The sequence below is a fragment of the Branchiostoma floridae genome, chromosome 14 (assembly GCF_000003815.2).
Source record: "Branchiostoma floridae strain S238N-H82 chromosome 14, Bfl_VNyyK, whole genome shotgun sequence".
Taxonomy (NCBI): domain Eukaryota; kingdom Metazoa; phylum Chordata; class Leptocardii; order Amphioxiformes; family Branchiostomatidae; genus Branchiostoma; species Branchiostoma floridae.
Window position 1 is genome coordinate 17,122,776 of NC_049992.1, and position 15,438 is coordinate 17,138,213.

The 15,438-nt window shown below is 43.4% G+C and overlaps 2 protein-coding genes across 2 annotated transcripts in view; one reads left to right on the plus strand and one right to left on the minus strand.

The window, feature by feature from the left end:
* LOC118430184 (hemicentin-1-like) overlaps nt 1-5,958 on the minus strand; it is a 24,724-nt gene extending 18,766 nt beyond the window's left edge. Inside the window, exon 1 of the mRNA XM_035840892.1 lies at nt 5,892-5,958. Within this exon, the coding sequence (XP_035696785.1) occupies nt 5,892-5,958 (67 nt within the window). The remainder of the gene's footprint in view (nt 1-5,891) is intronic.
* A 2,886-nt stretch (nt 5,959-8,844) lies between these two features.
* LOC118430185 (NLR family CARD domain-containing protein 4-like) lies at nt 8,845-13,889 on the plus strand. Its single transcript, XM_035840893.1, has 6 exons — nt 8,845-8,875; nt 9,154-9,411; nt 9,649-9,753; nt 10,326-13,062; nt 13,285-13,359; nt 13,757-13,889. Exons 1-6 carry the CDS (start codon nt 8,845-8,847, stop codon nt 13,887-13,889), a joined length of 3,339 nt encoding a protein of 1,112 aa, XP_035696786.1.
* Nucleotides 13,890-15,438: the final 1,549 nt, after the last annotated feature.

The following is a 15,438-nucleotide window of genomic DNA, read 5'->3' on the forward strand; positions in this document are numbered from 1 at the left end:
CGTAGTCAGTCTGGTAGAGACGAGTAAAAAGCAGAGGACGGCTGAGCTGTTCTGTCCGACAATTATTATTCTGCTACATGGAATAGTTATTACCACTCTGTAACAGGAGAGTCTCTGAAGTACACTTCGGGGTGATGAACTCTGTGTGCTTCAATATCACTGCAGATTGGATTACCTGCAACGTTTTATTACCTCAAACTAGGTTTCTTACACTTGCCCCCTCAGGCTGAAACAAATCAATAGGTTGGTTGGTAACGAAAAGGTAGCTAAAGGTAGTGTCCGATAGCCATAGGCCGTAGGGACAGTTTTAGTGGCCCGGGTTGTTATAGGTGGTATCTCACCACACTTGGGGCACCAATGCGGCACTCCGGGGTTCGAAAGATTATTCAACAAATTTCAGAGATAAAGAACGAATCTAAGTAAGTTTTGCGTATTTTGTTGTCTTCTAAGTCACAATTTTGAGTGTTACGCAATATCTTAACTATTAAACATTTTGGCGAAAATAACACAGCAGTGCCGCAGTGAACGAACCCCGCAGTGCCGCACCGGTGCCCCAAGTGCAGTGAGATACCACCGTATCCACTGTGTCTAGGCCCAACCCTCTCCGTCCATTCCCCCACTGACTTTTTGTAGCTCCCCTAACGAAATCAGGTACCCATTTTAACACCTGATGGATTGAGGAAAGCCGTGTTAAGTGTCTTTACCAAGAACACAAAATTGGTGGCATGACAGAATTTGAACCCAGGGTCAGTCTTTCCTTTGGGCCAAACACGATCCCACTCTAAGGTTTTACAATTCAGCAGGGAAAAATATCATTTCTCTGAGTAATACCGAGACATCTATCCTAATTTTTAGAAAATTACTTTCTCAGACTATAATACATTGAACGATTCAATCACATGCTTTTAAGCCTTTCTTTCCCATAGAATGAACTCTACTCGGTCGAGCGTGGTTATAGGATAGCCATGTTTAAAAGCATTGTACATCTTGTATATAAAACCATCCCTTTGTCAGTTTTACTGGCTTCTCTTTCTATCCATTTCAAAAGCCGGACTGACCTCGCTTTTCTTATCTCAGTCCGCACAGCCCACGAAAGGTCGTAAACGCAGAGTAGTCCGAGTTTTACGACAGTCTACACAACGTCCTCTTCTTACAAAGTCTCGTTACAACTTTAACCCTGGTGGGTTCAGAATTCGTCTTGTGATTCAACCAGGGAATAAATCTTATTGCCCGGGTTCGTACTTCTTTGTAACTCCGCAAAAACTGGAAATCCGCTTCAAGATTTGATTTCCGACTCTTGGAAAGGAATGCAATTTCCTGAAAGGTCTTGTGAAGTCATAACATTAGGCATTAGGGGGTATTTTGTGGGAGACAGGGCTGTAATTCTTAGGTCTTAGATGTGCGTCTGTGACGTAAGGGGTGTCCTTATCGTTCGATTTGCCGAAGAAGATTGGTGAGGTGAACCCAAGTCTTTCGCCGGCGAAGGTCAGAGAGGTTAGGAAACTTACAGATGTGAAGAATATCTTGCTCTTGTCGACGATATCAGCAAATCTGTTTCAGAAGCGGAAAATACTGGCTATGGCAGTCCAACCTAGGCCTATTCTCCAAGCAGAGGTTGAGTCGCGGAAATATAGTAGTGGTTGGGATTTTTACCGGCTAGGTTATCTGTACAAGAGCAGAAATCTACACCAGGAGGCAAAATATTGTTGATTTGATTTACAATAATATTGTGGTTTGCAGTGTAGAAATAAGCCGATAGGGGGCTGTATACAATTCCTGCAGTTTTAATAAGGCTGGAAGGGGGCTACGTACATGTACATGCACCCATGCAGTTTGGAAGTAGGCTGCAAGGGGTTTGAGATGAAACCATGACATATGGGGACTGAGGGGCGATAATAGGATATCAGGTACTCATATCTAAACGTTGGGTTGATTGTTAATTTTTGTTCAATGGTACAACGCTGTCTAGGAATTCAGTTTATTCCGGTTAAATATTACTTTAATATTATCAAAATGAAGTTATCTATTATTTTATTTTGTATATGAACATCGTTTGTGTTTTATAGTAAACCATTTGAGTCGTCAGTCCATGAAATATATAATGAGCTGGCCCAACGTCTTATTTCAAACACCTTGCCCCCACATAGCATTACGTGCATATAGACGTAAAAGGGGAAAATTGAACACTGAAGTAATACAATCCAACAATAAAAAAGGGAATTATACGTGTAATTTTATCATTCATTCAATTTCAGAATTATCAAATTATTATTATCTGTAACATAATGCATGGTCTATTCGCCTTGTTATCAATGCAGTAATTCACTTGCTCCTTTTCATGCCATTGTGACAGAGCTAAGTGAGAGCATGATACAGTCGCGCTCATATTTAATTCATGCACCGTGGGAACACCAGGAAAAATAGGCTTTCGGACGGGAACAAGCAATTACCGATGTCCTGGGGGAGGCCGGAGTGTTCTCTCCCACTAATGACCACTGGTGCACCTGTTGTGTCCAACCCTCGGGCAGGGCAGGAGAAATTGTGAGGCATGGTTCACGTCAATGTAGGTTCACGCTTGCGTATTTATAAACTCAAGTAGGTAGCGAAACACACTCCTAGGTTGGCTTCACTCCTCTGTCAGCTTTTGATACTTTCTTATGCTGCCGTAGGATCTGCTTTGATATCAAAATTCAAGTACGTATTAGGTCCGTATGGGGTTCTGAGCATCAACCAGGCTCCATAGGTCACTGAAAAAATAGCAGAATTTGGACAAATGTAGACAGATAATACTACTATGTCAGACTACTAGGGTTATAGTTTTGCGACCCAGTTTTGAATGTTATCTGTCATATTTCTACTATTTTAGAGTGAATTGTGGAGCCTGGTAGAGGCTACGAATTCCACACGGACCTCATACTGACTTGAATATATACGCACGTGTGAACCCGTTCATGTATGATCTGCGGGCTGTACGTTGGGGAAGCTTGTGGAGTTTGCGTCGTCCGATTAGTGAAGGCAGCCTACCATTTTGATAAAGTCGACCTCGTAGGGTGTTAGGAGATTAATTTTGTTCAGGCACAAACAGACAGAGACAGACAGGCAGGCACAGACACAGACACAGACACACACAGACAGGTACAGGCACAGACACAGATATACACAGACACACACAGACAGACACACACACATGCACACTCACGCACGCACAGACGAACGCGCATACAGATGCGCGCGCACACTCACAAACACATAGAGAGAGACATTCACACACATACAATGACACACGCACATGTGCGCGCGCACACAGACATACAATAATACACGCGCACACACACACACACATACACACACACACACACACACACATACACACACACACACACACACACACACACACACACACACACACACACACACACACACACGAACACTATTTCTCTCTCTCTCTCCAACACACAGGTTTTGAAGCAAAAAAAAGCATGGTGTAGGTAAGTATTGCATTATGCATTCTAACTCCAAGTGATGATGATTCATATGATTCCAGCAATGTGATTTTAGCCTTTGCATTTAGTACGGATGTGGCAATCTTTTCAAACCATAATAGGACACATTGAATGAGCCAAATGGTTACTTCCAGCTATAATGCCTCTTTTCATCAATGTTCAGTGTATCTCTCGTGCCTCTACAACCAGCAAACCGATGGTGAACGTAAAACTAAATGGACCCTGATCAATGGATTCTCTTATACGCTCACGCCAGGGAAAATGGATCATGTCTATTAGAGTTACCATGAAGTACGGTTTCTTCTGAAACTCGGCACCTCCTGTATAGCCCATCCACTTTTTACTATGCTCGAAAATTGAAGGGAACGTAAATATGACATTACGGCTGGCATGGTTCGGACGACGAACAGCGAGGCAGAAGTGCAAGGCCACATAAAAGCGGGTGTAAATCAGATTTTCAACGGCGGCCTTACTACTAGTGATGTACGACGTAGAGGAATACATGCGTGATATATGTGGTCCTACAGGGAAGTGAGGCAAGGACAGCGCCGGTAAGTCTGTTGGAAAGAGAGATCAACGCCAGGAAAACGCACAAAAAGAATGTTTACATCACTCTAGTGCTTGAAGCGTGCGGGTATGGATACTACTAACATTACATGTCCATCAATTTTGTATTCAATGCTTTCAGCCCCCTTCTCTCTCCATCTCTCTCTCCTTCTCCCCCTCCCTTCTCTTCTCTTCTCTCTATGTTTCTTTTTGCATTGTCTAGTACATGTCTCGCTAACTATACATTCTTTCTGGCGTCGCCAATCCATTTCTACATCAATACTGAACCCTCCCCTCTGTCTCCTCTCTATACCCACATTGCACTATTGAGTTGATGCATAGATTCTCATCCCTTTTGGAACCAATACTGAACTTTCCCAATGCCCCCTTCTCTTCTCTCTCTCCCCCTTTGTCTCCAATTCTCCATATCTCTTACATATACATAGATACATATAGGATAACCCTTACTGAACCGTCCCATTCTCTGTCCGAGTCTGTCTCTGTCTGTCTCTGTCTCTCTCTGTCTCTCTCTCTCTCATTCGTTGTACAGCAGGTGTAACGTAATCATAGATCCTCATCCATACCTACACCAGTACTGAACCGTCCCTATGCTTGGCGATAACAGTATTGACTGGGGGCGGTGTGGGTCGGGTGGTGTGAGAGGTTTCCAAGTGTTAATCAACTCTGCCCACCCTAACACTACTCATTACAACAAGTTAACTCGTATCTACTACCATAGGGCTGCGGTAACCTGATTAGTTTTATCTACGGCCGTATTTTACCTCAAATAAGTGTCAATGGACGAAACCTTAGACCAAACATCTTTGAAGATTTTCTGTGCGTTAAAGGGTTTACGCTTAGCCATTAGGTGGAAGGGTCGTTGAAAACAAAAGCAGATAAGTCCAAATTTGATTAACTGAAATTATCCATACTGAGAAGCAGAGTTAAAGAGACCGTGAACAATTAGAGACTGGGTTTATTATATTCAATAGAATGTTTTAAACAATGTTGTCCCTGTGGCTCAATTGGTAATAGCCTCACAGTTGAACTGCTGGTTCCAACTAATAGTCGTTAGTAAGTGGAAGACCCCGGTTCAAATCCCAGGAAGGGCGAATCGGTTAGGGTTGCACCCGTCTTTCGGAAGGGACGTACATTGGGGTCCCGTGTTCTAGGAGGTGCCTAATTCAAGTCAGAATTTACCCCGCTACTAAACAGCAAGGAACTTGCTGACCTTTTTGCCAAAAGGCACTACAAGATGAACAGTAATATTATACATGGTGGTAATTTTGAAAGATGCATGCGGTACAAATTTCTCAATGTGTCTATGTCGGGTATGTGAAAGACATTTTCACAGCATGCCGTAGGGAAAATGCGTCCCGCAAAATGTCACTGACAAAATTGTCTAGATAATGAGACAACTGTTACATGACACTTACCCACGGGCATATTTTCTTCTCGTATAGACAATATATATAAACGTCAAGTTGAAGGATTGGAGGCTTATTCAGCCACTTGCCCATAATGTCTTTTTAAGAAGCTTGATTTCACTACCCGTGTGTAATTACGTTCAAAGAAACTGGCCATTCCGCTTTTCAAGGGCACAATGCATCAATTACAAGATGAAAGAAATCAGATAAATCTGGCCTATAACTAAACTAGCTACAGTATACACCCACCTTTTCTCTCCTGATGGGCAACGTAAATGCTGCCTTGATAGTGCGGAATTCTTATACCGTATTAGAATGCTATCAGGACTAAAACGGCACAATTTCAGCTGATTTGAACCGAAATAACATAGTTATCGAAACAGAATTCACCAAGGGTCGAGGCTTGCACACTTACCTTCTAGCCAAGCACACAGTAGGATCACTCCTGTTGTTAGTACCATCCTCAGTGTGTCCAGGCCCATCATTGATGCAGAAAGAACGTGATTTTCCGGGTTTACGTTTAATCAACGTTGTTGTTGATCGACTTGCTTGAACAGGCTTGAAGTCCACTTTTGATGCTACGAAGTATCCGTGGTTGTGGTGGGTGCATCCAAACGCGCCCTGCAACGATTGACCATTATCGAACACACGCAGCTCTCTCTCTCTCTCTCTCTCTCTCTCTCCGCTCAACTCTGAATTTCAGACGAGATTTCCAGCCACCCCAACCGACCCGCTTAGCTCCAAAAGTGCGTCTTGTATTTTCCAACACTTCTCGGATGATGTGGTGTAAAACCGGCCTCTGTCGCAACTGATGACAACGTTCTTAATCACACCTGCCGACTGATGACACTTGGATATCAGAGGGAAGATCTCACGGTAGCCCGTGCGTTCCGTCGACGTTCGTGTCTGTCTGCAGAACTGAGTGACGTGACGTTGCGTCCGTGGCGCATCCAAGAGACGGAAGCTGTCAGCCCCTCCTGGGAACGAGACCTCGGGCAGTGACCCTGCCCCTGGGAACGTCACTCATCTGTCAGACGACTCTTTTTTCTCGTGGCGGGAAAGAAAAAAACAACACACATCTGATGATCTCCTCTCCGCCAAGTGGAGCCTACAAGTGGTGGTATGACTCGCGCGCTCACCCAGCGACCCTTTGACTTTGCGGCTGCCACCGTGGACTGTCTCTTCCATCTCCGCGTAAATTTGCACTCGCTCCCGCCGGCCCCAGAGGGCGCGTGTTGCAGCATGGACAATCAGCGGGCCACGGAGTCGGAAGTCGCGATGGAAAGTTGGCGATAAGGGACGGGTACTGAATCGGGATGTTTTCACAAAATGTTGGACGTGACCATGTTTTTTTTTTGTTACGCGAGGGTCACAAATGTCATTTTCAGTTGGGATTAATGGAAAATATCACTTGTAGATCTAGTACAACGACAACTTCAGAATCGGAATGTCACTAAAAAAAACTTGGACGTGACCATATTTTGTTCGTTGGCGAGAGAAACATAGGTGAAGACAATCAACTAAGAAAATAATGTCAATTTTCTGTTGGATCATAGGAAATAAAGCAACGGCACAACTATAAATCAGGTAAGGAATCGAGATGGTACAAAAAAGGTTCAACGTGGCTTTTTCTTTCTTACGACAGAGCTTAAGATTATAAAGGTGCTGTCAGAATTAAGACAATAGAGAGAAGACGATGTATCACGACTATAAGACAAGAAGAATGATTCGTAGTATTTTCGGTTTTTCTCATTCATTATCAAAGATACACCATCTGATGATAAGATAAAGTAAGATATCAACACGGCTGTCACAAAGTGTTGACATTTTATCACCAAATGTTGAAGGAACCGTCACGCAGGAAACGTAGCTAATCGATTCAAATATCGTAGAAAAAGCTAACATCCAAAATGATGCACTGGCTTGTTTTTCTTTTGTAGGCCTAAGAAACAAGAAATGCTGGTTACCCGAATTGTATTCTTGTAACGGCTTGTTTATTTGTCTCTGGATAAAGTATAAAATGGATGTCTGTTCTGAGAAGTATTGGACATTTGCAGCGATCCCCTCATAAGTAGCGTAATGAAACGCGACCTCTTTCAGCGAGAGTTGGAGCCCAGAGAGACCCCAATTGCCCCCTGGTCTTGCCAGGCGTTATTGTGCCCTAGTCGCCCGGGAGTACAGGGTAGCAGCCCCGCCCACAGCGGTCTTATCACCCGCTCGCACCCTGCATCGGGCTCAAGCAAAACGAACGCTGGTGCTTATAGGTTATAGCCAGAGAGACAAGCTTCATAAAGGGTAGATTCGCCGCATAAAATGACGCCTAGAATTCGTCCGTGTCAAAAGCTAGGAAGCTCAGCTTTGTAAAATGACTGAAAAAACATGGTTCTTTATTCACAGCTATGGAGTTACAACAGCTGACGTTTCGGTGACAGTCTGTCACCTTCCACCGATTATTAGTAAGTTAATGTCAGGAAAATTTGAGGGTAGGGGCATGGACTAATTCACGTTATGGACCGCACTCCTCACACTGCAGCAGCGACACCTAGCAGCTGGGTGAAGGTACTGCCCTAAGGGAGCTGACAGACGACCACCTGAACGTCGGCTATTGTATTGTTATGAATGTTGTTTATTCAAATAGATTTGATTGTTTTTCTGATGTTGCCACGTCACTGATTGAATATGTGATATGCATATAGGCGATTTTGTCCACACAACGTCACAATAGGCCAGGGCCATGTTGATTCGGTTGTTTGGATGACGTCCACTCGCGCACCACTCCCCCTCCAATAAAATTCGACCACACTGTATATCATACAAAACAGCTGCGGCCACATTGATGTGATTTTATGAATGGCATCTGCCCGCGCATCACTTTTGGCCTGCACCCCCTCCCCCATATAATAGTGCCTTTGAACACAAACATCTCTTTGTATTTGCCTTTGCAACACGGTGCAACTGAACACCAATGCTTTCTTCGTGCGACCGTGAAACAAGAACTACCCTGTATTCAACCGGAATTTTTTGAGTGCTTATAGTGTGTGACGCGACGTTGGGTTTTCCGAAGTCCTTTTTTTTGCCAGCAAGCTTGTCATTCTAAAAGCTTGTGAAGAAACATCGCTTGGGTCGTTAAGAACTGGAACATTCCCAGTATTCTTCGGCATCTCTCAATAGAACTTCTTCAATTGAGTGTCGGTGATTGTAAAAATAACGAAGCGGGTCTATTGCTGTCGCCTGTACCCCACCCATCGGTATCGGGGGGTGGGGGCAGCTAGACAAGAACTGAGAGGAATTCACGTTTTGTCAGCTCAAATCAAAGAATTGCACAGTTGGACCGCTAACTGTGAATATTTCAAAGCCGAGTGATCAAAATGGCTGAAGGACAAAGTGTCAGTGACAGAGGTAAGGCTAGGGACAGGGTAGGTTAGTCCTTATATGTTACGTTTAACATTAAACCTTCACAATCATTCCAACAAATTGTTCGTATTCTTTCCTAAGAGGTAACGAGAACATCATCAGTGTACAACAGGCATAGGACTTCCTTGAGTGAACGCAAGGTATTGTTAAATATAACTGCTGCTTGAGGAAATTGAATCAGATTGTATTTGCCATCTAAAAAGAGAGAGGGTGTTGTATTTTTAGCATGTTTTCTCAAACATCTGTTTTATGGTGCTTTGCAGGAGTTCGTAGGATCTTCTACTTCACCAAGGAAAAGGTCAGCTCGGATTGGAGGGACCTAGCCTTCCATCTTGGATTCGAGCAGGCAGATATCGACAACATCGAAGGGAAAAACCGAGATGACAAGTCCCGCTGTATGGACCTGTTGGAGGAATGGCTGAAGTGCAACGGAGACAGAGCCACTATAGAGGTCCTGATGGAGGCTCTGTCTGAAGCAAACTTACAGAGCACTGTGGACGGGCTAAAAAGCAAATATCCTGGTAAAAATACATTTTTCTTTCAAAAGTAAACTTGTAAATATTACGTACAATCCTGTGTTTCCAAAAAGATTTTAGAAATTTCGTTTTCATTGTGATAAGACAGAAATACTTCGAAGAAAATTAAATGAGAAACAAAGGTGCAATAGATAACTACATAAGATATGACATACATATGGCATTATTGCTATGATATCAGTACATTTCTAATCATACATGAATATTGCCTGCCTTCTCCAGAGTTGAATGCACCACTATCGAGAAGTCAGCTGGAAAGGAAGGTGGATGGGGGTCATTTGCCAGAAAAGAAAGGAGATAGAAATGAAGAGGATATGTCGATAGAAAGTAAGGGGTTGTTTTTTTCTTTATTTGCTGGTGTTACAACTTTAAACTCTTGAAGAAAATGGTGGCAGCAGCCAACAAAAATACGCCTTTGTATTTGCCAATACAATATAGTGCAACTCAACACCGGGGCTCTCTTTGTGCGACCGTGAAACATGAACTACCCTGTATTCAACGGAATGTTTACTGTGCAGAGCGTGACGTGGGGCCTTTCAAAGTTCTTCATTTTTCGCCAACTAGCTTAGCGTTCTGACAACTTGTGAAGTAAAATCGTTTTGGTCGCAAAAAACTGGAATATTTCCAGCCAGAAAAACTTAAATATATGGTGCATAGTTGCTTCTTTCTATCTCTTTTCATAAAACTCAATAAATTTGTCTCAGATTGTTTGGCATTTAATCTGACTATCATAGTTTTAAATTTTTTATATATCATGGGAATATCAGAAAAATAATTTACAAATGAGTTTTGTTCGTCAGAAATACAGAAATTATGGCAATCAAACATTTAACTGTTATAATGTGTATTTTCAACAATGTTCTGCATTCCTAATTGTGAATTTCTGCTATCTTTTCCAGATGCGTTCCTTGGGTCCATGAGAAAGTACTACGAGTTGAGGTTAACAAAATTCAAGCCTCTGATTTGGAATGACAACTTCGCGCCCACCATCGACGATCTCTTCACAGAGTTAAATTTCTCATCGGGAAATATTAAGAGATTAGATGACCTTTTCAATTCAAATACCAGCGAGCAGTCTGTAGCACGAAGGTTCATTCTAATCGAAGCCGAACCAGGAGGGGGGAAGACAACATTTATGACCAAAGAAGCCCTAGACGCCGTCTCACAGAAAACAGAGCTGGGCAAACGGCACAACATCGTCCTGTTGATCAGACTACGGGAGGTGAGAGAGGGAGAGAGCATAGAGGAGATAGTGTGGGACCAGTGTGTTGATGAAACAACAGAAGGTGTTGATGCACAGTCTATCAAAACGATCCTACAGAGAAACCCGTCTCGGGTGCTCTTTCTACTGGATGGGTTTGACGAGCTGCATCCAAAGGCCAAGGCAGACAGGCAGGCCATTCCCAAACTGCTGTCTGGCAAGGTGTACCCCAACAGCACGATCGTGATCACCTCCCGACCCGCAGCAGGAGTGCAGCAGTACGCCCAGCCAGACTACCGCGCAAGTATCATTGGCTTCTCCTTCAAGCATGTCATGGAATACATTGGACAATATTTCACAGTTGTTGGGAATCAAGACCTGGCAAAGACACTTATTGGCCATCTCGAAGATGATGGTATTTTGAGAGATCTAGTCGAGAACCCGATGTTTCTGACGCTGGTATGTGTGCTGTGGGAAGAAGACCAAGCCATTGTGTCTGCCGGGACAATGACGGGACTGTATGACAACCTACAGACATGTCTGATAAAAAAGCACTGCAAGCGGGAAGGAGTGGACATGCCAACCGACGGGATACCTTCAGACTTGGGTCGTGCATTGCTGCAGCTCGGCAAGCTAGCACTAGAGGCGCTGCTGAGGAAGGAGATCCAACTTGACATTGCAGAAGTAGAACGAAAAAACGTGAACTGGGTGCTGCTATTGAAGCTCGGAGTGGTCTTCTCGGAGGCCACAGCGTCAAAGCTGCACCCTCGGAGACAGCTGACCTTTGCACACAAGACGATACAAGAGTACCTTGCCGGACGGTATGTCGCCTCAGTCGTGTTGAATCACGACATAATAGATCTTCTGAAGCTCACGACCGTAAGCAATGTGCTTGAGCATAGTAACCTGCTTCAGTTCACATGTGGATCATCGGACTCACGAGCAGCACAAGCTGTGATGGAAGGGCTAGCAAATATCAGCAGCAAGAAATACGAAGGTTTACAGGTAGAGAACGTCACAAAGTTAGACTGGCCATGGATACCAAGGCAAGAGGCTTGTAAGGGTTATAACGGTTTTGCTCGGCTATGCCTGGATATCCTGAATGAACGAATGGAGCCAGGCGTACTGCAGGCCGTCAGGAGAGCGCTGCCATTTATGGTCTCACACAACGCCATCAACAGCAGGCAACATGCTGCTCTTAAATACTACATACAAAACATTCAGCCGTCGGCACAATACCTGCACAAAATGGCACTTGATATGGGTGGTCCTTCTCAGTTTGTGACGGCTCAAGTTCTCCAATTCCTGGAGCAGACTTTCCAATCCCCAACTCCAGGGCTGGTGTTAGACCTGTCTCTAAGTGGTCTATTTCTTGGCGCGCCTGAACTGACAGAAAGACTAGTCTCTGTTTTAAAACACGTTCCTGGACTGAGAAGACTGAACTTGTCACAAACGTACCAATATGCACCATCACTCCAGCCAATCATAGATGCCTTCAGCCATACGCCTATGTTAGAAGAGCTGGATTTAAGCTGGATGGATCTCGGCGATGATGAGATAGAAGTCGTGCAGGCTGGGCTGAAACGTCTTCCACATTTGGCTGTACTCCATTTCAAGGCAGATATCTACGAACAGGAGATCACCATAACAGCCGAAGGCATGTCACGCCTAGCTCACTCCATGCGTAAGCTTACAGGACTGAGGGAACTGGATATAAGCAGTAATGCGATCGGCGACGATGGAATGGAACATCTCGCCGACGTCCTCCCCATCTTCACCGCCATGCAGATATTGGTCCTGGCGCAAGTTGGCATGAGCATCAGAGGCTTGCGTAAACTGGTCCATGCTCTGCGATTCCTAACAGGACTGCTCAAACTGGACATTTCTGAGAATCACATAGGAGACATAGGACTGGAGTGTCTGGCAGATATCCTTCCCAGCCTCCCTGCAGTGAAGGTGTTGGAGCTCAGGAAGACAGGTATCGGCGACAAGGGGATGTCGGCTCTGGTCAGAGCTCTACCTTATCTGATGGAGTTACAGGTGTTGGACGTGAGCGAGAATCACATCGGGGACTCAGAGATTGTCGCATTGGTTCAGACACTCTGCCGGTCTAGCAGTTTGGATAAAGAACAAAACCCACTCGTAGGCTCACACGTAAAGGAACTGGACTTCAGGGAGAACATTGGGCTGACAGCAGCTGGGATTGAGAGAGTCTCACAGATCATCAGACTGCCAGCACTTACTACGCTGAGAATGTCCACATATCCGGAGGTACTCACTCACTTGCCTGACACTGCTGCCATGGCCGTTGCCGATGCTCTACACAGACTTCCTGCATTGGAGCGGCTGCACCTGGGGTACATCTCCATGGAGCCTGCAGGGTTCCAGGCCGTGGTGCAGGCTGCTGAGGAACATCCGACACTGCGCAAGCTGTGGTGAGTACGTGTCAGGCAATAAGTAGTATGAATACTTAAAAAAAAACTGTTGCTTGTGATTCGTTGTATCTACTTTCTGTCAAGCTGTCAACAATTTATTGACTTTCAGCTATATTCTCTAAGAGGACAAAGCAGTGGAAATGTTTACAAGTCCCGTTTCTCCAGCAAAAAGTGGTATCTAAGTGATTTTAGGCTTCCTCTATTACCATATGATATCTACAGGTACACAAAGGAGGGAGTTCCTGAGGGAGTGGACACCACCGCCAGCTGCTTGACATGGTCCAGGACACTGAAAAGGTAAATAGACTTTATGTATTTATCCATAAAGAGGATTATTACACTTGAATGCCTGTTTTCCTACGGATTACTACATGTTAGTTCTTTTTATTTGAAAATCAGGCAATGGGAAATGATTAATGATGCCGCAAGTGAAAAACTGCATGTGGGAAAATATTATTTGAACATGAATCTATACATCTAGAATCAGGTAATCCACATTTGTGGTGTATGTTTGTTTCGACAAATTATCGCTTCTTAGTGGTTTAACTCTGAAGCATTCGACATGTTTATTGGGAACTTCATTGTTAGGAATGATATATGATATACACATGTATTTCTACACATGACGGTATGTCTGTTGAATCTGACTTTAAAGACAGGCTCTACATGTGGATGTGTGTTCTACCATATACAGGTACAGCTGGCAGAAGGTTCCAGAATGGATGAACGACCCAAAGGCCATATTCCAAATGATAGCAGGGGCTGCGACGACCTTAATGTCTGCCGACTTTCACGTTTTTGGAACGAATGTGTTTCGTCCCAAATAAGGGATGATTATATCCTTTTTGTATCGTCACCATGAATTGCAAAATCATACCCGACGGCCATTGTATTTACAGTAATGTAACCAAAAGTTCATACCAACCACTAATTTCTGATCAACCATAATATACTACGTTTACTATTGTTGGTTTTGAATCTTCTTTGAATGTATATGTAGTAGATAATAAATTGTCTAACGTTCTGCATAATGAGTGGAATCTGTCATGTCAGCGCATACGTAGCGTTTTGCTGATCCCCTGAATATTCAAAGCTCAAAAATTGTGGCAATTGTTTGAAATAACTGAAGAATAATAAACGACTAATCTAAATCTATTTCTACTTAAGCTGTTTGATGGGTTTTACTTCTTTTCCGTATGCAGTAGGAGATGAATTGTCCAACATTTTCATATATAAAGGGGTTGGACGACTTACTAGTAAGCAAGAAGATTGATTTTTGTTGGTCGGTAAGGTGATAAAAGCTTGGGAAAGTTTTGCAGATTTTTTGCAGATTTTTAAGGAAAAGTTTGTTTCTTTCGGAACTGTAATGTGAACATTGACAAATGAAATGTAGTTCATCTTCTACTGCTTTACCTGAACAATATTTACATGTTCTCTCGTCAACGGACAGTTTTAAAATGAAAACTATCTATTCACAAACACTTCGAAACGTTGTACGGCAAAAATGCAACTCCTGTTACGCATCAAACAACCAATGGTTTTCACATGCAAATCAAAAATATATACATACCAATATGTTTAGGGATCAATACATGGTACATGTAGTAGCTAAATTACTAGCCACCTGAATAATGACAGACTATCTCCACCTCTTACACTACTGTAGATGCCAGCCTTAGGCTTGACAATTCCAAAATAAATAAATGCTTTTGAAGTTGTTGCTGATGGGGTTACTAGCCCCTATCAGTGTTAACTATTGTTTTATGCAACCATAAAATAAGGCCAAGGGCATGTTGATTTGATTGTATTTGGGGCCTTTTTGGTGGTCATCTTTTACCACCCTTATTGGTAGATAAATAAGCTCAACGCTTTTCCTGTATTACAAACTAGGCTTGACGTCTAAATTTGGCAACCATTCAAGGTGATTATGACAATTAACAGGAAACCACTATTAATCACAAATTTTCAAGGAAACATTGACATAATGACAACTTGTTTTGTTGGTAAGATAGCTTGTATATCATGTTTCATGCTTGTGAATGGTCTCAGTTAAGTAAATCAAAGTAAAGTAGTTTCGAAAATTCAAAACCCTTTGCGAGCCTTTCTCGATCTCCCCATTCTAAAAAAGACCGAAATTTGGCAATTTGACGGTCGTCTTTGCCACTTTCTAGTCGCGGCCGGGAGCGGTACTGCAGGTGAGGCTCTAGAAGGCCCTTCCGACTTATAAAATTGCACAAATGCACACGATACTAAACTTAAAGCTATTGAACACTTTCCCAAACAGGTCTAGACGTCTTCACATAAATTAAGACAGACATTCATGACTTTTAAAGACACAAATTGACGCAAAAAGACCGCTTGTTAGGCACCGTATAA

What these genes read in the sequence shown, in the direction of transcription:
- LOC118430185 (XM_035840893.1), top strand. Translation starts at nt 8,845, where the DNA reads ATGGCTGAAGGACAAAGTGTCAGTGACAGAG. An exon ending in ACAAAGTGTCAGTGACAGAG is followed by an intron (nt 8,876 to 9,153) that starts GTAAGGCTAGGG and finishes GGTGCTTTGCAG; the next exon opens with GAGTTCGTAGGATCTTCTAC. An exon ending in CCGACACTGCGCAAGCTGTG is followed by an intron (nt 13,063 to 13,284) that starts GTGAGTACGTGT and finishes TGATATCTACAG; the next exon opens with GTACACAAAGGAGGGAGTTC.